Below are 27,185 nucleotides of genomic sequence, written 5' to 3' on the forward strand. Positions count from 1 at the left end.
AATGTGTATATTGATCATACAGAGGTACGTAGAGATAATTATCTACCAGTTAATACATAACCAATGAAATAATAAATGCATAAATCAATCAATAATACCGTTATAATTTTCTTTTTGTGTATATGTATATATGGTTTAAACATGATCCATCAATGAGGAAGAATAAAGACAAGATATCACATTCCCGAAGAACCATGATCAATAATTTATTTGATGGTTACTTGCTGGATAACCTATGGAATATTTGACTTGTTTGCAATTAAAGACATCTAGATTTGTCGGTAATCGGTGGCCTCTTCACGTAAAGTACATTAAAATACATTATATCCAAGTTTATCGTATCTAATCGATTTTGCATTATTCGACTATCTAAAGACATTGATTAGTTCATTTTTAGCAATAGGCTTGAAAAACAATGAAAAACAGAATTTGGATTGATTAAACGATCAGTGTTAGAAGTCACATTAATTTGTGTTCTATAATTTAAACATTCATATGAGGCTCCCAAACAAGAAGAAAAAAGATTCGGGAAAAGTAGTTGAAAAAGAAATGTCACACCATCAGCATACTAAAATCTCCTGACAGGTTATCTCAAGTTTAAACAACAATCAAAAAAAATAGTTGAAGGTTCAATAAAAATGCACAAATCAGTAAAATCCAGCAATGAAATAAGAGAAGCAAAGCATAGCGTGTTGCTCCAGTAATGTTATAATATCATGATAACACTAGCGCTCCTTTTTTGCTGGCGTATCACTTTAAAATGTATCAGGTAGGATATGAACAGGAGATAAAACAGGGTAATTCAAACAAAAAGCTTTACATAAAACATTTTAAAAGAAATTTGTTCACAATTATATTTTTTTTATTTCGTCATAACGAGTGTTTTATGGCATTCAGTGTATGTGTAATGTTTGAATCTTATTACGCAGAGATCCCTCTGAATTCAATCGAACACAAGAAAAACAAATTTCATTTTTAAAATTTTCGGATAGGCCTCATATATACCTTTATATATATTTGTAGGTACATATTAATAGGAAAGGTTTATACTTTTTTATTGGTAATAACCCAGGATATGAAGAATGGTATCTGTGTGAACTTTGATCATTGCAAAGTCGTAAAGAGTAGACTTTATTTGGAGTAAGTTTAATGAAATGTATTTTGCCCTAATTCCAACAAGATTTCCTTGGTCTACAGATTTTTGATTGCCCCTAGAATGAAGGTCATGAAACGTGCGTGCATCATTAATGTTGCAAGCATTTGCACATGAAAATATTGCAACATATCTAATGTAGGAAATAATTATACCTGAAAAAACACCACCAAAACACGATTATCGCAAAGACTTTCGAAATATCAACCCAAGAAATAATTCAAATGTGCGATAAGTTATCATTATTATTTACGATTGTCATTATTAATATCATTATCATCATTATTATCATTATTATTTTAATTGTTACAATTATCATTATTTTTTAATATCCTTGTTATTCATAACATTATTACCAATAGTAGTATAAACTTGTGATTACTATGATTAAATCATTCGGCAAAGACCGAATCAAAAAAACATTATAGCTTCTTCTTCTTCTGTTTTGGCTCAATGGCGATTAGTCGGTTGTGACTATTGTCGCCAACTTATTTTACGTCACGTGATTATATCTCTCATTTTTATCATTCAAAGCAGTTTGTGTGCAACTCACCAAATTAACCACGCTCCCTCAGTTTAACATAGGGCTTGTCCTGCTCTTGTCTAAACGATGCCATCTTACCACTGAGCGAATTACATTACGCTGACTTTTTCCGCGGGCCTCGTTAACTCAGGGATAGGCTAGGGGCGTTTGTGCACCTAAGTGTTCCGAGGGATTCATATTCAATCTCAAAATTTGACAATAAGACAAAATGTAAGCAAAACATTTGTGGGCTTGATTAGTGTTACTTTAAAGTGCGCTTAATTTGTTATATATCTATAGCGACATATACCTACACACATCCATATGCCTCTATACTAATCGACATACACTATTCTGCGGGCTTGTCCAAAATAAATGAATTTTTAACGATTTTGTTAAAATAAGTAGACTACTTCTGTTAAGTACAGCTGTTTTCTCGTTCCTCTTGCCTCATTTCGGAGGTTTGTGTGACGATATTAACTTGGGGCTAATTTTGTTTATTTGACCATTAAGATATTTGTGACGCTTGTGCATACGTGGGTTTTTGTGTGATTTTGATTTTTTTACTTTCTCCCTTTTTTTTTGCTCATGTGCATCCATTATCATTATGTTTACAGTTTGTTCTATCATTTGTTAACCTTGTGATATTTTGTATGTTATCATCTTGCCTGGAAATGAAATAAATAAATAAATAAATAAATTGTAAGCGGTAGAAAACACTCCTCCACAGTTTACACACTTTGGAGTATCTATTTTGCCGCACTCCTCAAAATTGTCGTTTTCTTCACCTCTAACACATCTCGTTTTAGATCGGCACTGTGCTGCCCCACTTGCTCAAATCTTTGGTATTTGTAGCACATGACTACCTTTGGAATGTATGGCTTCACCGATTTTATTTGAAAGCACATTCTTATTGATGTTGGGAAACTGGATTTATTAAAAGGATGACGCTTGGCGTAAATCCACGGGACTGCGCACATGTTTTTAATCGCAAGTGCGATTTTTATGGGACTCATATTTATACGAGATTCGTTTTGTCTATTGAGGTAATCAAAAGTTTAAGATCTGTTTGCTTTGAATCTTGGCCAGGAGAAGGGGTTCAATAAACCTAAGTGTTTGACTCTGATTCTGATGCTGGTGTTTAAGTTTTCTACCGCTACATTTTCTTCTCGTCTTCTTTTTTGTTTAGGTTCTCCTTTCCTATGGCAATTATGAGTAACAACTCTGAACACGTCATCACCTTCACTCCTCACAGACAGTTCCGGCTCAGAGGTGGCTGAAGCCGCCATGATTGGCCTCCTAGAAAAGGCGGGAAATTTTAGTGCCGTCGTATATGTGCTATACTAGGTTAGATGTGCAGTATTGTGTTAGAAAGCTTTGCTTACTTATAGAAAAAAATCCAGATTCATAAAACTTCCCAAATAATACCATTTGAATTCCAGAGTACTTTTTAATGATGATTCCAAGTGTTTCGGTAGTTTCCGGTGGAGAACCAAACGTCCGCCACACGTGGCAAAACGTGACGTGCAGTAATTAAGGACATGGATGCCGTGAAAATAAAATGAAAAACAAAAAGGTGAACTACAACTACAACCATAAGGTTTCATTTTCCAATTTACGAGGCTTCACGAGGCACACTACCCGATCGTCCTGCGACCCGATTTTCGAAGAAATGACAATGGTATTAGATATAAAATCTAATCAAACATCATCTTCCTGATTAACAAACTGAACTGTAGTGCATTGAACTCTTTCAGTCAGGATAACAGCCGAGTCGGCTTCACATCGTAGACAATCACACTACTAGTCTGACGTCACTATGATTCTGAACCGATTAAGCTTTAGGAGGCGCGATAGCTCAGTCGGTAGAGCAGTGGTCTCGTAATCTGGTGACCCGGGTTCGAAACTAAGGCATTACTCCTCATTACTAGGTCCCTTAGAGAGAGCCTAAATCCGTCGGCCGTCTGGTTGCTTACTTACAAGCATTTATGCTTTCTTAGCAGTCAGGTAAAATAAACACCACCACCACCAAAGCACTTTTCCTCTTCGAAGAAAGCATGAAATTCAGATCATGAATATTTTAATGTTTGAATGTTCGTATCACATGCTATTGCAAATTCTTCTAAAATCGAATCGTAATCTTATCATATAGTGTGAGGTTGACTTAGGAGAAGATGAAAAACGGATAATGTCGCTTTCTGTACATTCATACCAGGGTATGTGAGTTAAAGTCTCACCTCCCTGTTCATACAGTCATGTACATTTAAAACAAAAGGAGAACACAATGAACCTAAAGAGGGAGCTGTGCAACAAACTGAATCAGAGCCATCTATACACAGAGTTTTGCCAACTCGGTTTCACTTGGTCACAGCATGGCATATATTCGTTTAATTTGTGGTTGCCTAACAAAACAGCATTCGCCATATTGTGCCCGATTCGAACCGAGTTGCCCAAACTCTCCGAATCAATGGCTTTGAATTGAATGAAATTACACCAGTGTTTGCAACTGGAAAAAAAAAACTTTAAACAATTTGCGGATATCGATATCTCTTGAAAGTCTTTGCAATCGTGTATCAGGAAATGATATGATTGCAAAATGTTGTTCTCCAATGGAGGAAACATACCTAGAACCTATCTTTTACATGCCTCTGCCGTCATCTTTTCCATTTTAATCAACGAATAGTATGCAGTGAAAATTGCAGACCTAATTAGCAAGGGGAAATCCTCGTATACATGACAACAAAACTGAACAAAGCTTCTCTTCTTCTTTTTCTTGTTCTTTTTCTTTTCTTCTTCTTTTTCTTTTCTTCTTCTTGATTTCTTCTTCTTCCATTTCTTCTTCTTTTTCTCTTCTTCTTTTCCTTCTTCTTCATCTTCTTCTTCTTCAATGTACATTTTATAACTTTATTTCATGTTTTATTGTATTTTACTGTAAATATGACAATATTAGTCTACGAACTATTGCCAAGTCCTTTTCCTCTACAATAAAACCAAAACTGAGTTGAATTGAATTGAATTAAATTGAATTATTCTTCTAGATTCCCCTTCTCTTATTCTTCTACTTCCCCTTCTCCTTCTTGTTCTTCTAAAGGTCAGCCAAGAAATGGGGTATATTCTAAATTTCAATAAGACCAAAGGTGACTCCTCTTCTGTGTGTATTCCAGTACTCGGGGTTTTTGTTGTTAAAATTTTAGAAATCCCATTCTATGGATTCAAAAAAGAAAAAGGGTAAACATGACAGTTTGAGAAAAATGGGAAACAAAATAAGATAGTTAGAATGTTTGAAAAAGTACTATACTATGAGTTTTTAGAATCATAATACTTATTAGAAATTGGCCAAGTCCTTCAATAAGTCACTGGCATTGCACACATAAAAGGGCATATGGGACTACGTGACGTTAGCTGTTACTTGTCATATTTCGACTATGAGGGCATTTCAATAAAGAGCCTACTTTTTAAGGATATTTTCTATAATATTCTTTCACTCTTACATAAAAAGAATTAAGAAACTCACAATTTATTTTCCCCTTTTCCAGAATTCAATTTTATATTTAATCAGTACAGGCCCACCCCCCCCCCCCCCACTCCGTGAACGGAGGGATACCATGCGTGTTCCCAAACTCTCCGGCTCGTAACAAAAGAAAAAGGTCTACCCGTATTGACTTTACACACCGGACTTTTGCTGAAAGGGGGAGGGGTCGCTGGGAACACGCATATTTGTACCCTAAATAACAATGAATGGGGGGGGGCGGGAGGCTCACCACATATTGAAGGAAAAAAAAATAAAAGCATGATGTAAGCCATGACAGGAACCATTGATGCGTCAGGTTTAATCCGCATTACCAAATCTGTTCAGCTTCTCGTAGGACTCGAGCCAGACGTCCTATTCATGTTTACTGAAGCAATGAATGAAAGCAAATGGTGAGATCGAATGTAGAAAAGGTCTATTCCGAGACAATGCTTCGATTTCGTAACTTCTATACCATCTTAAGGACACCAAACCTTTAAGATTTGGCACAGTTTATGTATACCTAGTTTATCTACACATGGATGCATAGACGTACGTCCGACTATACTAGGCCAGGTTAAATTGTACAGTCGAATGTTGTGCATTGCAGGAAGATTTTGCGGACAACTGCTTCGTTGAATTCCCAAGACTTTGTGGGAATAGAATTTCCCTGCCGTGTAAAATCAATTGGAATCTTTTGATATTTGATTCTTGTTTGTTATTGATCTCACCAGTTTATGTTGTCAGTGACATTGGTCTGTTTTTTTTTCTCGCATTGTAGCCAAATAGGATTGGATCTGAATACAGAGGCAGTACATCCAAGAAAGGGCCAACAAAAATTAATATGACAGGTTTCCCAAATCGAATAGAGATAAACAAGAAGTCAGTGGCCTTGTTAATCTTCATAGCGCTTTGGTGCATCGTAATGTTAGTAAAGTTGGAACAGCTTGTACATGTTCCTGCAAGAATGGAACGTGTTGGGAATACACATCAACCAGCCATGAATACCAGGACAACACCAAGACAAGGTAAATTTGCATTTTATTTGTATTTATCTTACAAGTATTACTGAGGCCAACTATATAGGAGTGGAATGAAGCGTCAAAGTCAATTAGATGACACCAGAATCTTCAATTTTTTTTATTTTATCGAGATACAAAGGTGATTTCTACCAATTTTGCGCCAACAATGATAGCAACACATGGTTTAGTTTGTATTCACTTTTCGAGTACTGTATCAGCCATGTTATTTCTTATCCACTTAGTTCGATAATTTCTACGAAATGTGCAGCGTTGCAATTGTGTACGTGTGGGTGTGTGTGTGTTTGTGTTTAATATCTCTCTGAAAATGTATTTCCTCTTCCAGTCCTAGAGCAAAAACCGTCATGCAATGACACCTACAGCACCAATCTGATGCCAGCGGGAACGTTCCCGCTCGTAGCTCTTGCTAGTTTTCCCGGGTCGGGAGACAGGTGGGTGAGGAGAATGATCGAAAGAGCCACTGGCTATGCGACAAGTAGTGTCTACCACATCCAGACCTATGAAAAAGGTAAATTTTGTCCGACTTCATGTTCAGTTTTTTATTTAAAAAAAATAAATTTAAACACAATCAGTGGTACAATTACAAATTTGACATGCTCATTTACACATGAAAAATGTTTATTTGCTTTGAGTGTTTTGTCTACCACATTGATTTGGTAGTAGGCTACCTAACTTCAGACCAATACAATTTCTTGTATTGGTCTGAAGTTTGATACAGCCGGAACTCTGATATGTTTTCCCAACTGTTTCTCCATATAGTCTCTCTCGAATTGCAAAATTCTCCTATGCCTTGTTTACTTATATAGGAAATCATCAGTTCATCCTATCAACGTTCATGATAAAGATAATATTACACCTAAAGCAACCAGCAAAATATACAATATTTCGGGATAAGCCTGCCGAGCTACTAGCACGGTTTTTCACAACACTTGTATAAAGGAAATCTAGAATTTATCTCGAGAAATTTATAAATATAGGTAAAAATGTTTGAATGTACATTAGACAACTGAAACATTTTAGAAATTACCTGCCCTAAGCCGAATACTTAGCCAAGTGTTTAAAAAAAAAATAATAATAAAATTGCAAAACTCTGAAAACAAACTATGGTTATGTTTCGTATCACTAAAAGCATATCATACTTACAATTATTTTGTACAACTTAATCCTGATTCCTGTATATTAGGAGTATTGCAATCTATAGGTTACATTCATATACTTAAAGTATAGATGCTAGTATCCGTGAAGTGGAAGGCTAGAATGACTCTTTTCATTCACCGCACCCTTTTCAAGCATCTTCCCCCTTTCATTCTCAAATTAACCGCCTCTCTCACAGCGGAATTTAAGATTTACACTTATTGTGAGCTGACAAATGCATTTATTCGGTACACCATTATGTATTACAAATCAACAAAAGTATAAATAAAATGCGACAGGTTATATAATTAACGCTTCAAATCTATTGGTTACTAAAAAGGAGAGGAAGAGAGAGAGAGAGAGAGAGCAAGAGAGAGAGAGAGAAAGAGAGGGAAAGAAAGAGGGAGGGAAAATGATTAAAAGGCAATATAATCTGCTGTAAGCAGTAAGCTACAATATGCACCCTACCCAAGATAGGGAGCAAAGACTACACATTTATCCTCATATGAGGGCGTCTTATCTACCATTTTCGATCATTCTATTGTCTTCCAGATTTCATCGGAGAAATGCGAAATGTTGCAGCAGGCGAGACAATAGTATCAGGGATGCACGACTATTGGCGGGGATACACGAACAAAATAGATGGCCAAATATCCATCAATAAAGCCATCTTGATCATGCGTAACCCCTACCAAGCAATAATAGATGAGTTTGTTCGATTGGGATTTGGGCCGAACGGCATCGTCGACGAGAACAGGTTCCGGAGCGAAGGTAAATCTTTAGCATTTATACGCCCCACAAAATTGTCCCCTGTGTCACATTGCATTTATCATGGGGTTATCTATACCTAAAGCTTCGAGATTGATTAACTGTTTCCAGTGAAAGAATAATCTATACCGATGTTAAAGGGTTGATATTATATATATTCAAAGCCGATGTGTTGCACAAAGCAATCCTCCCGTCATTACGTGTCTACTGTTTTTTGGCAAAATTGCACGTGTGTAAAACGAGCATGATTATTTGCAGAGAGGCGAAGAAGGCAATAGAAGGCGAAGAAGGAGTGCGTCATTTGCCTGACGTAAGACGGCGTCATTTGCCTGGCGAAAGACGGCGTCATTATTGCAGTCTGATTTACGCAGATAATATTGCAGTCAAATTAAACGCCTCGTAGGCAATATGCATTCGAGTACAGCAGACGTAGTCCCATGACGGTTGTATTAGTGTATATATTTTCGGGAGATGTATGTATATTGTTAAAAACGATTCTCCGGATCACGATTTTGTGTCCATGCTGTTTTAAGCAATTCCGAAACTTCCGAGATTAATATAAGTAAATCTTAGAATGATCAAAAACTATGTTTTAAAAATAAATCTAAAGGCTTTTTTCACTGGGCTGCTCATACATAAAGGCATGTTTATATGGGGTCCAATCGATATTCATAAGGACCGCTATTCATAACATGAACTTCCCATACCTGCAGGTCCGCTATTCATAATGGTAAAAGAGGGTCACTATTCATAAAGAAATAAGGTTCGTTAATCATAAGGACCGCTATTCATAACGTGAGAAGAGGGTCGCTATTCATAATACGAAATAAGGTTCATTACTCATAAGGGTCGCTATTCATGACACGAGAAGAGGGTCTCTATTCATAATACGAAATGAGGTTCGCTATTCATAGTACCACGACAGGGTCGCTATTCATAATAGGAGAAGAGGGTCGCTATTCATAATACGAAATGAGGTTTACTATTCATAATACCACGAGAGGGTCGCTATTCATAATAGGAGTATAGGGTCGCTATTCATAATGGTAGAAGAGGGTCGCTATTCATAATAGGAGTAGGGGGTCGCTATTCATAATTTCTTTATGAACAGCGATCCTCATTTCGTATTATGAATAGCGACCCCTACTCCTATTATGAATAGCGACGCTCTTCTTCTACTATGAATAGCCATCCTCTACTCCTATTATGAATAGCGACCCTCTTCTCCTATTAATAATGAACCTTATGATTAATGACCCTTATGAATAGCGACCCTGATTTTGCATTATGAATAGCGACCCTCATTTCGTATTATGAATAGCGACCCTCGTTTTGTATTATGAATAGCTACCCCCATTTCTTATTATGAATAGCGACCCTCATTTCGTATTATGAATAGCGACCCTCTACTCCTATTATGAAAAGCGACCCTCTTCTACTATTATGAATAGCGACCCCCTACTCCTATTATGAATAGCGACCCTCATTTCTTATTATGAATAGGGACTCTCATTTCGTATTATGAATAGCGACCCTTTACTCCTATTATGAATAGCGACCCTCTTCTACTATTATGAATAGCGACCCCCTACTTCTATTATGAATAGCGACCCTCTTTCTGTGTTATGAATACTGACCCTTGTGTAATATTATGAATAGGGACCCTTATGAATAACGACCCCGATTTCGTATTATGAATAGCGACCCTCTTCTAATATTATGAATACCGACCCTCTTCTTTGATTATGAATATCGGTCCTTATGAATAATGACCCTTAGGAATAGCGACCTTCATTTTGCATTATGAATAGCGACCCTCATTTCGTATTATGAATAGCAACCCTCTCGTCGTATTATGAATAGCGACCCTCATTTCGTATTATGAATAGCAACTCTCATTTCGTATTGTGAATAGCGACCCTCTTTCTGTGTTATGAACACTGACCCTTGTGTAATATTATGAATAGGGACCCTTATGAATAACGACCCCGATTTCGTATTATGAATAGCGACCCTCTTCTAATATTATGAATACCGACCCTCTTTCTTTGATTATGAATAGCGGTCCTTATGAATAATGACCCTTACGAATAATGACCCTTTTCTCCAATTATGAAAAGCGGACCTTATGAATAGCGGTCCTTATGAATAGTGGACCTTATGAATAGCGACATTGACCCGTTTATATTATACATGTAGAAATCTTTGTTGGATATGTAAATACTATAATTTGAAGGAAGAATGAATAATCGACTAATATTATATACATGTACCCTCATGGGTTAATACGGGATTATGCGTCATAGCAACCACAAGTGTCCCGTCTTATAGAGGTGTTGCGATTGATGACAAATTATTCTATAATTATATCCATCTCTTTAGTACAGAGGTGCGGTAAATATTAAAATAATGTAATTTAGTTTTAATCGATCGCAACTCTTAATGACGGGCCTTTGCCTATATTTTCGGTAATCCTCTTCATTTACTTTAAAGTCGCAAAATCTGTACTCGATTTTGTGTTTGGCTTCATATTTCTGGCAGTGTCCCATTGATTAAAGCAATGTGACCTTTCAAAAGCACTATAATGTTATTTAACTTTCATCTTGATTATGTTCCATTCTTCCACAGCCTGGTCCGTGTATGTGTCTGAGACTTTTAAGTTCAGTCGTTGGCTGAAACTATCGCGGACTCTGTTTGAGTTATGCAACCATCAAGGCGCCAATTCCCCTTGCAAGTCCATTCTTATTGTATACTATGACAATTTAGAAACAAACTTGGAAGATGAGCTGCGCCGAATTATGAAGTTCCTCGATGTTGATGTTAATGAGCATCGTTTATCCTGTTCAGTGGCATCCGCAGATGCCTCTCCACATCGACCGCATCCGCCAAATCTGTCTTTTGATCCTTTCACCAAAGAGCACCATGAAAGACTTGACGAAGATTTAAAAACTTTTCATCAATGGCTAGTACAGGAGGGACTTCCCCAGTCCCCTCCTGGTTTTAGCCTCAACACCATCATGTGATTACGGCGAACTTCTCTTTTTCTCACGATGGTGTAGACAGGAATCAAAGGGAAATCCAACCTTAGTAGCGAGTCGCTCTGATAGAAAAAAGAAAGTCAGAGACCATGAAACCATGACAAGATCACGATTGTGTAATTACTATACATGTGGGAAATTCAAGTAGGCTGATTTGGTGATTTGACTGTGACAAATTTCATTTTTCCTACACACACACACACACACACACACACACAAATTAAAATGCAATTTTTATTTTAAAAATAAAAATAGTATTACTCAGGGGGATCTTTTCTGCTCGTTTGGAGGACCTATAACATGCCATCCAATAGTGCCTCAAGCGAGAAGGCGTTTACTAGAAAACTAAACCCTTTTTTATTATTTGTTATCGTTTTTTATAATTTGTATTTGTTGTACAGTAACCTAACAATGTGTGGTAGAATGGTGGAAAGATCGATGTTCTAGATCTTAAATATCTTAACTCTAGTGCCACTGAGAAAATTACTTATGCTTTAATTTCATCTCGCTTGGATTTTGGTAATGGGCTTTTGTTTGGTTCGCCTCACAACCTACTCACACAATTACAAAAATTACAGAATGCTGCTGCTCGTGTCGTGACCCTGTCCAACAAGTACAATCACATCACACCAGCCCTCAAATCACTCCATTGGTTGCCCGTAGAAGAACGTGTTGTTTTCAAGATTTGTTTTATTATTATTTCACTGTATACATGGCTCTGTGCTACAGTACAACATCGGCTTGATCAAGCATTACTTTCCCTCTAGATAGCTACGTTCTCAAAACTCTGGCTTAGTTGTTACTCCTAGGGTTAAAACAAATTGGGGGAGCGAACCTTCGCTCATGCTGGGCCTTCTTTATGGAATAATCTCCCTCAATGGATTAAAAATAGCAGTTCCGAGTGTTAAAAAACAATCTAAAGAAATATCTGTTTAATTTAGCTTATAATGATTACCATAACCTTTAATGTCTGTACCTTTCCTATTGCACTTTTGTATATATTTATCATGTATTTCATCTTTTGCACAAGCTGCGCCTTGAGCATTTGACTGTCAAGTGGATTTGGCGCCTGTTAAATATTATTATCTATTCTAAATAATAATTTAAAAAATTATAATTTACTGTTATATCGTAATTTCGAAGCAAAATAAAAAATAAATCGGTGATTAACATAATGGGTCTCGATGAAGATTTATGTTCTTAAGAGCTGAGTATGACAGCTGTTACTTGCATATTTGGTGAGCTAAAACTACTTCGAAGGCACTGTGAAGGCTGTATTATGCGACGATTACCCTAAACAGATTACTATGTAAAGTGTGGTATTTTTAAGTGAGAACGGTGTGACGTCACTGGTAAACATCAAAATCTGAACGACCATGACTCTTCTTTTATATTGAAATGTAAGCAGACAATTCTCCTAGACGTCAATAATCAACATAAAAATAACAATGATCACCGGATAAAAAGGGAGCCATTAATCTCCTGTATATTACGAAAAACAAAACAATAATAAACGAGATCGTCACAAAGGAGTAAGAAACTAACCTCACTATCAAATGAATATACAAATATACAATTATACAACAATAACCAATCATCAAAAGGCGAACACAAAAAGGATCATCAAATAATTCAGCAAAGCTTTCAAAAACAAATAAATCAATACCAAAGCGGCATCCACGGTGAGGTCAGGAATGATGACGGTGATGATGATGGGGACGATGATGTAGTTGACGATGAAGATGATTTGGTGATGACTATGACGATAATCATCGAGTCAGCACAACACAACGGATGATGGCAATTGAAGATACAGCATTAAAGAGAAGGTTGAGTTCTGGGAAGAGGTGAAAAAAAGTTTTTAAGCATCATCATTGTATTATGCAAGTGTGGAAGAACATCAGATACAAAATGTTCCCTGAAAAGCATGGCTCTTCAAATGCCTTAGTATTCTAGATATGGCATGGAACATCATTAAAAAAATCATGATGGATTTTTATGCCACATGTTCATGTAGTCCCATATACATCTTTTTTGTGTACAGTGCTTGTAAATTTACCAAGACTGGGCCAAATTTCTTATCACTAGTCCACGTTCTCGTCGTGCAGAATCTAAAACTCCCTATTTTGATGGTTCCCGAACCTTGCAGTAATATATGCTAGATGATCAACCTTTTCTGATCGATTCCACAACGTTTCTTTCACAATGCAATCGCATGACCAGAACTCAACATTATCTTTAAGACAAAAATAACGAGGCGATCCGTCGACAGTTGCTCCGACGAAAATTGCTCCGCCGATATTTGCTCCTGCGACACTTGCTCTGCCAACAATTGCTCCACCGATAATTTCTACGCCGATAATTGCTACGCATGAAGCGATAAGTGCTCTGGTGACAAATGCTCCCCGATCAACACTTGCCCCATGGGAGACAAATGCACTTTTGGATCAGAGAGCAATTTTGTTGTCGGCGGAGCACATATTGCTCCGTTTAGTCTCATTTCACAACGCCACCAATCGTCAGAGTCAGCAGCCTAACATATTAGCCTATGTACGTTTTTTTTTTTAAATCGTTAAAAATTCATTTTTTGTTTAAACAAAAAGCACATCCACCCCGACGTACGTTATCACTAGCTCTTTCATTGGAGCCCTCATGTCTCATTGACTTTTGAAAGTTCACCCACCGTAATTTTTCAAAATAGGTTGCAAGCTCGCCATTGCCTATAATACACATGTGAAACAAGTCGAACTTTGGACTCAGTCTGCCAAGCGATTGTAAGATTATAGGTCAAGCACACGAAGGATTAGAAGCATGAATTATCATAGATCACTTCTGCTTGGTTCATTATGTCCATTTCATCCAACCCCCACCGTAATTTTTCCATTTAGTAAAAGCAAACATTTAGCCGAGGTAAGCAAAAACATGAATATTCATGACACACCATGGACTATTCGGTTATTAACAGAGGGGTGCAATCGGTCATCACGTCAAACTCCCCTAATTGCCACCAAGTATTTCATATCATTATATCGTTTGGTATGTTTATTTTACTCACTCATGAATTATTAAACATCAGTGATGGTTTAAAGATACGTAAAAGAAATTTTAGTTGATATTTATTAACAAAGTAATTTATATTTAGCAAAGCAATCTCACATACAAAATTACTATCAAGTGTCGTCTGCTACGCCGATTGTTGCCTGCTTCGTTTAAGGCACATATTTATCGTTTGGACTGTAAGGTATACCAGGGAGATTTGTATTTTCCTGCGGTACAACGTATAGCAGGAAAATGTTGTATATGCGGATCCTTTTAATGATTACGTAATGGAAGTGGCGAGACGCCACGATTCCGTATGGTTTGAATAACTTAGGCAGGTGAAAGTTATTGTATTGAGAAGGAAAGGAATGTTGACACCCGACGGCGCGGTGGCCTGTACTTATAGCGAAGAAGAAGAAGAATGTATAATTCGCGCCATTGCGCGCGAACACATCACACCCAATGGCATACACCCGGTACCCTGCAACACAGTGGAAGATTCTAAGAAATTGAAAAATTTATCTACCAAATAGACCTCTTGAATCATCAGAGACGTAAATTACCTTATTCTGATGACTTCAATGAATGTCAAGATAACAATGGCTGCGATTCCATCCAAAAATAAAACTAGTTTGCAATTAGAAATAGTCCATCTCTCGATAATTTCACAAAATATACTTGCCGCCGCATTCAATATGACGTCATTGACAGCTGATTGGTTAGTTTGGTAGTGACGTCGAACGAGCTATGTTTGTGCTGCAGTGATCCAGCGAGCGAAAATGAGACAATCGGAGCAATATGTTTGTTTTCAACGGGGCACTTTTTGGGCGGAGCAATGTCGGCGGAGCAAATATCGGCGGATCAAGTGTCGTAGGAGCAAAATCGTCGGAGAAACTGTCGTTCGAAGAGCATTTGTCACCGGAGCATTTTGGTTTGTAAACAAAAACGCGTCAAAACGCGTCATATGACGCACGTAAACCTAGGTTTGTCGACAAACTTCGTTTGTGAATTCGGGCCATTCAGTCTGACATTTCAACTTGAGATAAAAATAGCAGCAACTTAACCTGTCCAATGAATAACTGCTGACCAGTACAAGACCCTATCATTTTAATACCTTTCAAACAAAGAAACCCACGTGGCTAAAGACCCGTCCCTCAAAAAAAAAAGGCGTATCACCATGACGCAATGCGTCAGATTTATCTCTTCAGTATATTAACCCGTGTAAAAAATGGACTTAATGGAATTAATTCGCCGATTATATCTCCAAACTTGAGTTCTCCCAAGAAGTTTGAAGAGCTGGAGTCCCAACTGGCAACAAATTATTCCAAGCAGCTGCCGTTTTCTACGGTAGCACAAAAGAATCTACAGGTGTGCTGTTAACTTTGATATCCGAGGTTCGAAGCCGCAAATATCATTGCAAAGTTTGAGTAGTGATTTTTCTCTAAGAAATTTGAAGTCTAATTGTGTCAAGAAATTTGCTTAAAATGTATAACAGCAGTTTCAATTTGTGAAAAAAGTAACATTTTACAATCCTAAAACCTGCAATTTGGCACTTTTCCGATTACTTCCGGATCACGAAAATGCAAAGTGAATTTTTTCATGTGCAGTTCGTTGTGATGTTATATGTCAGATTAGTGCCCACACATGCCTAGTCGAGTAATTTTTATTAATATTTCAGAAAATTTTGCTTTCGCTTGTCTCCTGTAAAGGTAAGCACTGTGTACTGCTCGTATTACCAGACGAGTTGTAGCGAAAAGTAATTATCATTACAAAAGCATATTTCCCTTTGAAAGTGGCCCGTTATTTTGCAGCAAGGCAGGAATCTTTAATCTATAAGTTAAGCACATACCTGACATATTTTATCCTGACGGCATCGAATATGTTACAAAGGGAATGAGCTAGATGTGACCCCATCTCCTAAAACTCCTTGGTTCTCCGGCCCGACAAATGTCTTCTACACTTCCAAACACACTCTCACACATACTCTCTTCTGCTCTCTATCATCATTTCTATATCTCTCTTTTCATCTATCGCCTCAAACTCCTTTCCCCCCCCCCCCCCCCCCTCCCACTCAGTGTTATTTAGGGTACGCATATGCGTGTTCCAAGCAACCTTCCTTTTTCAGCAAAAGTCCGGTGTGTTAAGTCAATACGGGTCGACATTTTTCTTTTGTTATACGAGCCTTTTTCAACACCCCCCCCCCCCCTTTTCAGCAAAAGTCCGGTGTGTAAAGTCAATACGGGTCGACCTTTTTCTTTTGTTACGAAAAGGACATTTTGGTAACACGCATGGGGTCCGTCCGTTCTCGGAGTGGGGGGGGGGGGGGCGGGCTCCTTCATCGCAATCCAAACTCCTCCCTTGCATAACTCATACTCTCACCTGCTCTAGCTCTGTCAAATATTCATCTCATCTGAACTGTATATTATTTACAGCAAAACAACTATTTCCGATACCCCATTGTTTGGTCATTCGCAGTTCTTCAATTATCTTTTATAATGTTACAAACGCCTGCGTTGTCGCTATTCATATTAAGGAGTTTTTGCAAGCTCAACGCGGGCGGAGACTGTTGTTAATGCACTAATGTCCGAAAACAAATTTCATGTATTTTTACTTGACAGTAAATTATCTTGAATCTCGAATCTTGAATCTCATTTCGAAGGATGACAAATTTCAATGCGAACAACTTTTCGGTGAGTTATTTTCGATTAGTGTTTCTTTACTATATCAACATGAATATGGAGATAAAATGAATTGTTTTAAAACTGGATGATGAATTGTTGAAATATGATAAAAAGCCGTTTTGTGGCTTGATCGAGACAAATTGTGCTAGTCGTGTAGCCCCGTCTGTATTGTATTGCGTGGCAGGGATTCGGCCATTTTCGTGATGTAATCAGATTTAATACATAATTCTTTGTGAAGTTTCTCAATACGTTCATTCACCTGATAAGAATAATAGTAAGTTTCATGAGTCAGAATGCAAACTGCATACATTAATTGTTGCTAGGTAGGGCAAGCATTAGGGATCCAGAGGGGGCCCGGGCCCCCTCCCCTGGGGAAAAACACGTTAATATCGAATTGAGCATTGCAATACCTTCGCACTATACGTACGCGTTCACCGACAATCGAAACCGCTTATTGTAACTCCCACGTCGTAGAAGGTCTGTCCGTCGCTGAGCGAAAACTCGCTATTCCAACACGTCAGCCTGACCTAGAAAAACTGGCAACTGAAAATAAATTTTTATGAAATGTGAATAGTGCGAGAAGGCAAACGAACTTTTTATCAAAACAAAAACAAATCGCAAATTTGGACCCCGCTACAGAGAAAGGAAGCGTCCGTGCTTATAAAGCGGGTAAATACTTGTTGCTTTATCATTACAGTGGTTATCCTTGGAACAGCACGTTTGTGCCCTTTCCGAAATATAGGAGCGATTCATTCATTGAAATGACCTACAATGAGTAAATACACCTCCATATATAACTACAATGAACTGGGTCCCTGTGTTCACTCGACTGATTACATTCTAAAGAAATAAACTCAGTGTAGGCTGATTAGTGTTATGTGCAGTGGTAGTTGGTGTTGTAGTTTTACTAGTCGTCGTCGCCTCTTCCATTGCTATCTGGCTGTTGCCAACCGAGCCAATAACAAACATGGCAAATAGAAGTTATGTCGCAAGCAGCATGTTCCTCGGATTGCAAGAGATCAGTTTTCGAGAATGCATCGTTTTTGTGACGACATGTCTCTTCGTTCGTCTTCTTGTTTCCCGTGGATCGTTTAAAAAGAGTACCCCTCCTTCTAACCCACCCCCACCGTCTCCAACGGGGCTTCCATTTTTCGGGAACCTGTTCAGTTTCCAGGAGGACATGCGGCATCTCTTTCGGAAATGGACCAACGAGATAGGGGGTATCTTTCGACTTCGGATAGGGCCGGTGATGGATATCGTGGTGATAAACGACGTCGAAGCGATCCGGGAAGCATTTGTTGAAAAGGCAGACGCCTTCTCTGATCGCATGGTACCCCCGCTACTCGGTGTTGCATTTGGCAAACGAGGTAAGAACCACATATACATGCACTCCAGCAAAGCATAGAGTCAATGCTAATGCGTATTGACCTTTACCACTACATACTTGCTGAGAGGCAGGTATAACACATAAATACACACACCTCACACTATTGCATACTAATGCACACAATACAACCGATGTGGCTTATCGGCAAATTCGACGCTAGACTTACAATTTGAATTTTTCAATTATTCATTTTAACATCAATAAGTTAAAAAAATTGTATTTTACTGCTATTTAGGTGTCATCAATTGTCACTAAAGTACCGATTTTGAGTGATTTTGAGTGAAATGTGTACAGTGGTGTTTGAAATGTTGAGAATCAATAAAATAGCTTTTAATACACAGCCAGGATAGTAGTGCAGCTATGTGTGATATACATGCCCAATGTAACGTAAACTCGTAAGTCATTTACGACAAACAGGTAGTGAATAGATATAGACTACTTCTACACAGCAATAGGACATCAAAAATACTAGATATTAAGGATGAAAAGTAGAATAGCTGTTTCCTTGAAAAAAAAACCTGAAAAAAGAAATTTGTGTGGAACTTATGTTTATGTTTATGTTTGATTTGACGTCTGTTACAATTTACCCAATTCAAGATCGAGCATAATACCTTTTCTGAAACTACAGAAAGATACTTTATTTTACGCATAGAGCACTTCCAGTTAAACTCCTCAACATTGTTTCACCACAATTCTTTGAAGAAAAAAGATTCAGCCAATTTTGTCCAATTTTGTATAATTTTCCTTCCGAAAAGATTTTTTATCAACTGGTATCGGTACCAGAAAATAGAGAATCATTTTGTAAGAAAACTTATACCAAATTTGATGTACATACAAATTGTTTAAAAACGACGAAGTTTCGTTGATACTATACAGTATAGATATATATGCGACCTGCGTGGCATTATTATGCTACTTTGTTCTTTTGCGCCACCCTATATTATAACTTCATACATTAGACAAGTGCCCTGTACTAGCGCATTGCTGTACCTGTGGGCTTTCCCACTACTGATGTGCGTAGATTATCGCAGATTAGTCCAGGGTAGATCACACCGCAGGAAAGGGGAAATCTGTTTCTAAGCTGGCGCGTACGCATGGGGTGGTTTTGGGGGTTTAACCTCCCCCTCAAATTCTTTTTTTTTTTGGTGCTAAAGGGGAACAAAAAAGTGACCTCCCCTCCCCCTCCCCCCTACTGAACGAAATATCGGTCGACATAATTGTCCAATTTCCGATATATATATATATATATATATATGCTCTTACCCCCCCCCCCACACACACACACACACACACACACACATACACACACACACACACACACACTTATTCACCGGCTGGCCGAGTCGTTGCTAAATGTTTTGCCTAAAAAAACTGGGCCCAAAAAAATGTGGCTGGCTGAGTCGTTGCGAAATTGTTGGCGCGATTTTCACATTTTAACTCACCCCCCCCCCCCCTCGATAAAAAATCCTGCGTACGCCAGTGTATCTATTTTAGGTGGTTTGTCATCAACAGACCACTTATTGATTTCGTCAGAATTTTCTTTAGTTATTTCTTTATTCTTTATTTCTTTATTTTTATTTCCCCAACTTTGTGTGCAGAGGATAACTGAAGATCAGTACCGACAATGTCCTTCGATTTTGGCGCACTCATAGGTCATTGTCATTAGACGTGACAGCAACATTTTCAAGTTCACCAGGTTATCGTGACGTCATCCAGGCGCCATTTTGTAGAAATCAACTCATGATCATATCTTCATAACGGAAATTAATCTCTTATTCATATTTATTATGACCAAGGTCAATATTCGTCCAGTCAATTTCAGTTCAATAAATGCACGCGTACGTCCGCTCGTCAGTGCGCGCGCAAAATTTTAAAATGCTCTTAATGATCTCAAATATATTTGCAAACGTTTCAGGCCATTCTGAGCATTTCGTTAATAATATACGCACACGCGCATGCTTGCGCGTTTTCGTTCGTCATGGTCGTACACACCATAAGATCGCCATTTGTTTTTCTTTCATGATATTTTCTATTTTTCCAAACAATTTGATACCATGTTTATCTCTTTATGACCATTAATAAAGGATGAGCGTCCGTTCAAGTTAAAGGATAGAATATGAGTCGGAAAAATTATATCATGTCTCATTTGGCCATCAAGTATTTCGTGACATCATCATAGTTGCCTTGGAATTCAATATACGAATTTACATAATTATGACGTCAGCATCTTTATGGAAAGTTGATTGTATCTCTGTAATTAATGAATGTTGATATGTTGTAGCTGGGACAATTCTCATCAAGATCAATTGCCATCATTATCCATTTCGATGACGTCATTATAGTAACAATTTCGATTAAAGACGATGTCTACTTTTACCCTTATGATCATCGTCATCACCCCTATCACCATCAATATGATCATCGAGGTAGGCCTATATCGCAACATCAGCTCGTCCCATATAATATATGATTCTAATCTCCTTCAAAGATATTAATAGTCTTCCAGTTATTCAGATTACATAACAGACCACCTAAATCGATTCCAACAACGACTCAATTCAATTTCTCGTATTCTACTTTTTTGTTATTGTTGTCATGTCAAAGGTTTCCTCTTAATCTAACAAAATATGAATAAAGGAATAAATTACCTCCATAATCAGATCAATATACAAATGATGCACAGGTTTGAGTGCGTCGGTAGGGATTGTGTGCACAAGGTACCTTTGTATGGTTTTAGACCAAATTCATAGGTACCGCGTGCACACAATTCCACCGACCCACGAATTAAACCTGTGCATCATCTGTTTTATAAGATGGGGCCCCGAAAATTGTCAAAAATACAAAATGTTGTTACTTTACAGATTTACCGGATGCATGGCAAAATCATGCGTCCGGTAATTTTTTTTTACCGGACGCATGATTTTTAACTTATCATGAAATAATTTTTTTTTTTTTAATTGTCAGTGCACATTTAACTGTAAACTGAAAACTAAAAAAAAAAATTATAGAATTCTTTTTTTTTTTAAACAGATTATAATTATCAAAAAACACGAAAAAAAAATCATTATCACCAAAAAAAAAATTATATAAAAAAAAAAAAAAAAAAAAAAGGATATCGGTGGTATCGATCGCCGATATCGCGTGCATCCAGTAAAACTAATTACATGGTAATTGACCAATCAGATTGCAGGGATTCTTCTACCCATCTTATAATATTAGCAATTACTATAGGACATTCAATATGGTATTGAAAGTAACCTAGAGTTGATTTCTTTTCCACCTAAAGGTAGCCTCATTTGGCCGGCAGGAGATGGATGGAAAAAGACCCGAAAATTTGGGCACAGTGCCTTTAGGAGTATGGGACTTGGTAACAGAAGAATTGAGGACAAAATCGTTGAAGAAGGAAGAGTTCTTGTTCAGGCATGTGAGATGAAGGAAGGCGAGCCTTTTAACCCCAGAGTTCTCATCACTAATGCTGTTGGCAACATGATAGCATGGTATTTTCTGAATTTCTGTACTTTATGAATACTCATAATGGGTAAAGGGACTACAATGCTGGTTTGAACCTAATCGCAAGGTAGGGTTTTCAAAAGTAATGGCGAGTTATCGAATTAAACGAAAATATTACATGATTATATTTAGACAATCTTACTTCGAATGATTTCATATAATCAGCCCAAAGAATGAATCATGTAAAATATCAATCACGTCAATTTCATGATACAAGAAACGGTTAGAAATGGTTGATCGTCGTCAGTTTAATATTTGTAAACATGTTCAAAATTGTGATGTAAACAGGAATAAGATATGGAAATGCTTATCGCTTTACCCCCCGTCCCGCCCGCTCTTTCTCGTCATTTTTCTCTCTCTCTCTCTCTCTCTCTCTCTCTCTCTTTCTCTTGCTATGTTACTATCTTCTCTCTCAGCCTCCTAGCTACCCCCTTCTACCCAGTTTGAATTTCGTTCATGACATTATTCGTATGAATAAATAAAATAATTGAAGTTTGATTCCTCCTCATGCTCATGTGAAGTTTGCTTTAACTACCTACCTCATCTCCCCATCTCCACCCTAATCTCTACCCCCTCCTTATCTCTCTCTCTCTTTATCTCGCTCTCTCTTTGTCTTTCTATCTCTCTCTTTCTCTCTCTCTCTTTCTCTCTCTCTCTCTCTCTCTCTTCAACATCACAGTTTGGTGACTGGATCTCGTTACGATTATGGTGACCCCGATTTCGTGAAGATCGTCGGCGACATCGAGCGTCTCTCTGAGAACACCTCACTGACGTCTCTCGGTAACGTTTTCCCGTTCCTCTATTACACCCCACTCTACACCGGCTTTCGGCGCCCTATGCAAGATATCATCTCGTACATCAAATCAATGGTCAAACAGCACCAACAGAACTTCGACCCTCTTAACGTTCGAGACATAATCGACCTCTACATGGTCGAGCTTAAGCAGCAACGGGAGCAACAGATTCCTGGTGTTGTAGAGGAGAACCTGGAATGGAGGCTGGTTGTTGAACTCTTTCTAGCCGGCATGGTGACTACCAGTGATTCTCTGCTATGGGCTATACTCATCGTGGCACAGCATCCACAGTTAATGAAAGAAGTAATTGAGTAGATATAGGTTGATTAGATATACATGCGTGAACCTCTCTTAACACCTGGATAAACTGATTGAAGAACATTAACATAAATCGCACCGTTACTGATACAAAAACGTGAACCGTCATCGGCATGTTGCACCCTTGTCACCATTTAGATTATAACCTACACTAATCAAGACAATGTAGACATTTTTTTTGTTGATTGTGCTTTGCTTTGCTTTGTTCTCTTTTGTGTTTGTGTGTTTTTAATTTTGTTTTTTTATGTTTTGTATTTGAACGTTTCATTCTGTTAATGGGTGTCAAACACTAAGTCTGGCCAATCGCTGACGCGGTCCTTTGTCAAACAAAATCTCTCTGTGTGTGCAAAAGCAATAGGGGTGTAATAATTACGTCGTTACATGGCGCAAGGCTATTGGATATTGTACCTTTTATTAACAAAAAGTATCTGATATTTTGGTAGCCATGTTATGACTATGTGTGCATGGTAGTAGGCCTATTAGATATTGAAATGCTATGATAAGCCTCAAAAGTTCCTTAACGCACTATTGTTCCATTTTTATAGCAATCTGTGTATGCAAAGGCTATTTAGCACTACCTTTGATGTGTTTGGTGCTACATCAAGCCCGATTACAGTTTTATCTCTTTTCTGTTGAATCATTTCAGATCCAGAAAGAAATCGATGACGTCATCGGTGAAGAACGACCCCCAAAGATGGCTGACCAAGATGCATTGCCTCTCATTGTAGCAACACTCATGGAAGTGAGTCGAATCCGCCCAGTAACACCTCTGGCCTTGCCGCGATTGACAAGCCGAGATGCTACGGTACAAGGATACCACATTCCGAAAGACACTGGTTGGTATACAATGAATTATTATAATAATAATAATAATAGTAATAACAATGTTGTTTACCCAGGGAAGTCTTCCTGAAGGCCCCGCAATTATCATTACTCCTGCGATTGTCAGGTACCCAATTACAGTAGCAAGTGTGAATTAATGTCTTGCCAAAGGAATGTTAGTGTGGGGCTGAGATTTGAACCCTCACCCGTTTGGTTGAGAGTTTATAGGCATAGTGAATAAACCACTTTACCACCACAATTTGGCAAAGAATGTCATGTACATGTACTTTTCCATATTGTGTCATTCTATAAATCATATGAGAGAAATAATGAATATCCCAGTGTTTTGTCTATTCCATGTCTTCTCGGTGTCCCGAATTATATGGATGTACTTTAGTCACACCGCCAAACTGACACTACACCGACTCCAAACCGACAAATTATTTTCCATTCGAGGTAATGCTGTCAGTCTAGTGTCGTTCTCATCGGTATATGACTGAGGTATTGACACGACTGATTTGTATGCAAGCCCTTTGCTCAACTGAGGGCAGTCATGTGTACACATCCCACTGTCTGGGCTGGATTAGTTGTCAGATTTATTGAATCCATTGTAAAGAATAATTTGTGTTTTTGATAACAGATTTCGCATGACAATAGGGGTCAGAGTCTAAGGTATTTGATCATTTTGGTGTCCCGTACGTCACGATCAAATCTGTCTTTTCATTTCATATTTGGTCTGATAAAAGCTATAGTAGGGCGATGAACTCAATACAATTATACTACAATGTTTGATTTAGTATTTATATCTAGCCTCGTTCTGAGTTTTTCAAATGATGGCGTTCAGTATCTTATAACAAGGTATTGTTATAACACAGAGCTAAGTTAATATGTAGTTTCTTTCGCCAAAGATCTCTGTGTAAGCTTGTTGATTTCGCGCAGTAGCCATTCATATTTTATAAGTTACAGAAACCCGCACCGTGTTTTCTTCCGGCATATCTGAACGAGCCTTTAGGCAGGTAATAATTTGTCACGTTTATTTTCTGAGACAATTGCGAGACGCCAGCTATTGTTAAAAGATAGCGATACAAACAACGAATTATGACATTTTTATTTAAACAGTTGTTTTGATGAACCTATGGGAGGTACTCAACACTCCGAAGAACTGGGACAAACCTGAAGAATTCAACCCGTATCGTTTTCTGAGTGAAGATCGACGAAGCGTGGTGGACCACCCTGCGTTTATTCCATTCGGAATAGGTAGGCGAAAGTGTAGCTTTATTTCTTGAAGATATCATATAGAAAAAAAATACCCCCACATTGTAATTGTTTAGTATTTTATTTATTTGTTTTTAGTCTTATTTTAGATAGAAGCATTGTCAGTTACAAAACTGTTTTTCCACATTAAGCCGTGTTCGCCTAGATAACAATATGGTTAAAGATTGAAATTAAAGACAAATCAACTCCAAAATCTTACGCATGTACCACACGATGATTTAAGTCAAACTTAGAATAGTCTATTATAATCGAAGGCGAAATCAAATACTTTTGTTGAAAACTACACACAAAAAAAGCACGAAAAGCAATAGACAAACAAATAAATAACGAAAGAAAAGAAATTTAAAACTAAATATAACCATACTATTTAAACTAACATCACTAAAGAAACAAATTGTGATGTTGAATGAACAAATGATTTGATTACAAAAGTAGCAACATATATTGTAGTATTTTATCATAATTTCAACGTTTTGCCGTTGAAATGTACATTCGTTGTACAATTGGTTTTTTTGTGGATATGTACATTCACATTATTTGTCAATATGACCATCTTTATTGTCATGATTGTAGACAGTGTTCAACGGGTATGTGTATTGTGAAAGGAAGAGTAAAACGACCATGTAAGACGAAAACCTTTGTTTAGCTTTGTATTTTAAGACTACGAGAGAGTTTCTCTGGTGTATTAACTCTATTCTTGTGTTAAATGTATTACAATTTCCTCATTTTCGGTCGCTGTACTCTTGTTCAATAAACCTACGTACGGTCTTAATACTTCGTTAGTCGTTTTGTTGTATATTTTATTATCTTAAAAACTGCATGAATATGACATATTATTAGAGATCTCCTGAGTAAAACACATGTTTTAATTACACAGGACTGCGTGCGTGTCTCGGCGAAAAGCTGGCGAGGATGCAAATGTTCATAATCTTCACAAGCCTTCTGCAGAGATTCACGTTTTGTTTGGCAGACGACAGTCGATCGGTCGGAATGAAAGGCAAGGCGGGAATCGCTTACTCTCCACTAAAGTATGATATCATCCTTAAGAGAAGAGAAAACAGCGATTGATTGGCATTTTTACCATTCCAATTCGATTTTGATTTTAATTTGCCGCATATTTCACATTTCACTTGGGTATGTAAATAGTAATCACCTCGCCCACTGGATGGGATGTTGAAAGAGATATTGTATAACAGAGCTTATGTACAAAGTAACACATGATATATTTTCTCTGTATACATACTTTGAATTGATTAAAATAACTTACGTCATGGGGAAAATTATTGTCGTCCTAAATTTACTTAAATCTTCTATTATATGAATTGAACATACAATATTTGTCCAGCTATTGGAGTTTCTAATATAGAAATATTTGATTTTGGGAATCTCATAATGAAAATGGTCGACTTCATGTTTTGATATCGAAATGTATGACCGTCAAGTGAACAAAGGGGACAGTCAATCAATTATTACGTTTTATGATATATTCTTCATTAATAGAAAATATACTTAATATTACTATACGTATGTAAGTTTGAAATTGTTTTTGTATCTAACTTTTAAATCTGGGGTGCCACAAGGGTCAATTCTTGGCCCCTTGATTTTTGTGTGTGTATATTAATGATATTAATAATTAAAAATTTCATAATAGTTCCAAGATATCACTCTATGCTGACGATACTGTCATTTTTATTTATTCTAATAATTTGTCTAAATTTCAAGAAATATAACTAAATGTGACTATACACTAAATTCACTCATTATGACTATACATATGTAAGTTTGAAACTGTTATTGTATTTAACTTTTAAATCTGGGGTGCCACAAGGGTCAATTCTGGGCTCCTTGATTTTGTGTTTGTATCTTAATGATATTAATAATTTAAAATTTCATAATAATTCCAAGATATCCCTCTATGCTGACGATACTGTCATCTTTCTAATAATTTTTCTGAAGTTCAAGAAAATTTACAGAATGACTTTATGAGCGGGGGCCAAAGTCAGAAAGAGGAGTTTGCCTACCACTACCACGCAAACCAAGCACACCTTGCTCATTCGAAAAATTGTATATATTATAAAACCATTATTTCAGAGGTGTTTTTTGGTAATAGCAACCCAAAGATATTGATTTGATTTTAACAGAAACGAGATTTTTGCCCACATGTGTATAAACTGTATGCATTTATGTGTACTAGT

At 37.4% G+C, this 27,185-nt stretch overlaps 2 protein-coding genes across 2 annotated transcripts; both read left to right on the forward strand.

Annotated features, from left to right (window-relative positions):
• The first annotated feature begins 5,644 nt into the window (after positions 1–5,644).
• Positions 5,645–11,846, forward strand: LOC577057 (WSC domain-containing protein 1). The gene is made up of 4 exons (XM_777311.5): positions 5,645–6,212; positions 6,550–6,732; positions 7,911–8,129; positions 10,755–11,846. Exons 1-4 carry the CDS (start codon positions 6,029–6,031, stop codon positions 11,147–11,149), a joined length of 981 nt encoding a protein of 326 aa, XP_782404.3. The 5' UTR covers positions 5,645–6,028; the 3' UTR covers positions 11,150–11,846.
• Positions 11,847–17,568: 5,722 nt separating this feature from the next.
• Positions 17,569–27,136, forward strand: LOC576998 (cytochrome P450 2U1). The gene is made up of 6 exons (XM_777258.5): positions 17,569–18,251; positions 21,558–21,768; positions 22,461–22,878; positions 23,540–23,729; positions 24,835–24,972; positions 25,868–27,136. The coding sequence occupies exons 1-6, from the start codon at positions 17,852–17,854 to the stop codon at positions 26,056–26,058; spliced, it is 1,548 nt and encodes a 515-aa protein (XP_782351.3). The 5' UTR covers positions 17,569–17,851; the 3' UTR covers positions 26,059–27,136.
• Positions 27,137–27,185: the final 49 nt, after the last annotated feature.

Source organism: Strongylocentrotus purpuratus, unplaced genomic scaffold, assembly GCF_000002235.5.
Source record: "Strongylocentrotus purpuratus isolate Spur 01 unplaced genomic scaffold, Spur_5.0 spur5_scaffold_7, whole genome shotgun sequence".
In the NCBI taxonomy this organism is placed as follows: Eukaryota; Metazoa; Echinodermata; class Echinoidea; order Camarodonta; family Strongylocentrotidae; genus Strongylocentrotus; species Strongylocentrotus purpuratus.

Bases quoted from the DNA above. Each gene is read 5' to 3' on its own strand.
- LOC577057 (XM_777311.5), top strand. From the start codon at position 6,029: ATGACAGGTTTCCCAAATCGAATAGAGATAAACAAGAAGTCAGTGGCC. The intron at 6,213-6,549 runs GTAAATTTGCAT...TTCCTCTTCCAG, and splicing joins CAGGACAACACCAAGACAAG to TCCTAGAGCAAAAACCGTCA. The intron at 8,130-10,754 runs GTAAATCTTTAG...ATTCTTCCACAG, and splicing joins GAACAGGTTCCGGAGCGAAG to CCTGGTCCGTGTATGTGTCT.
- LOC576998 (XM_777258.5), top strand. From the start codon at position 17,852: ATGGCAAATAGAAGTTATGTCGCAAGCAGCATGTTCCTCGGATTGCAA. The intron at 21,769-22,460 runs GTATTTTCTGAA...TCAACATCACAG, and splicing joins GTTGGCAACATGATAGCATG to TTTGGTGACTGGATCTCGTT. The intron at 22,879-23,539 runs GTAATTGAGTAG...GAATCATTTCAG, and splicing joins ATCCACAGTTAATGAAAGAA to ATCCAGAAAGAAATCGATGA.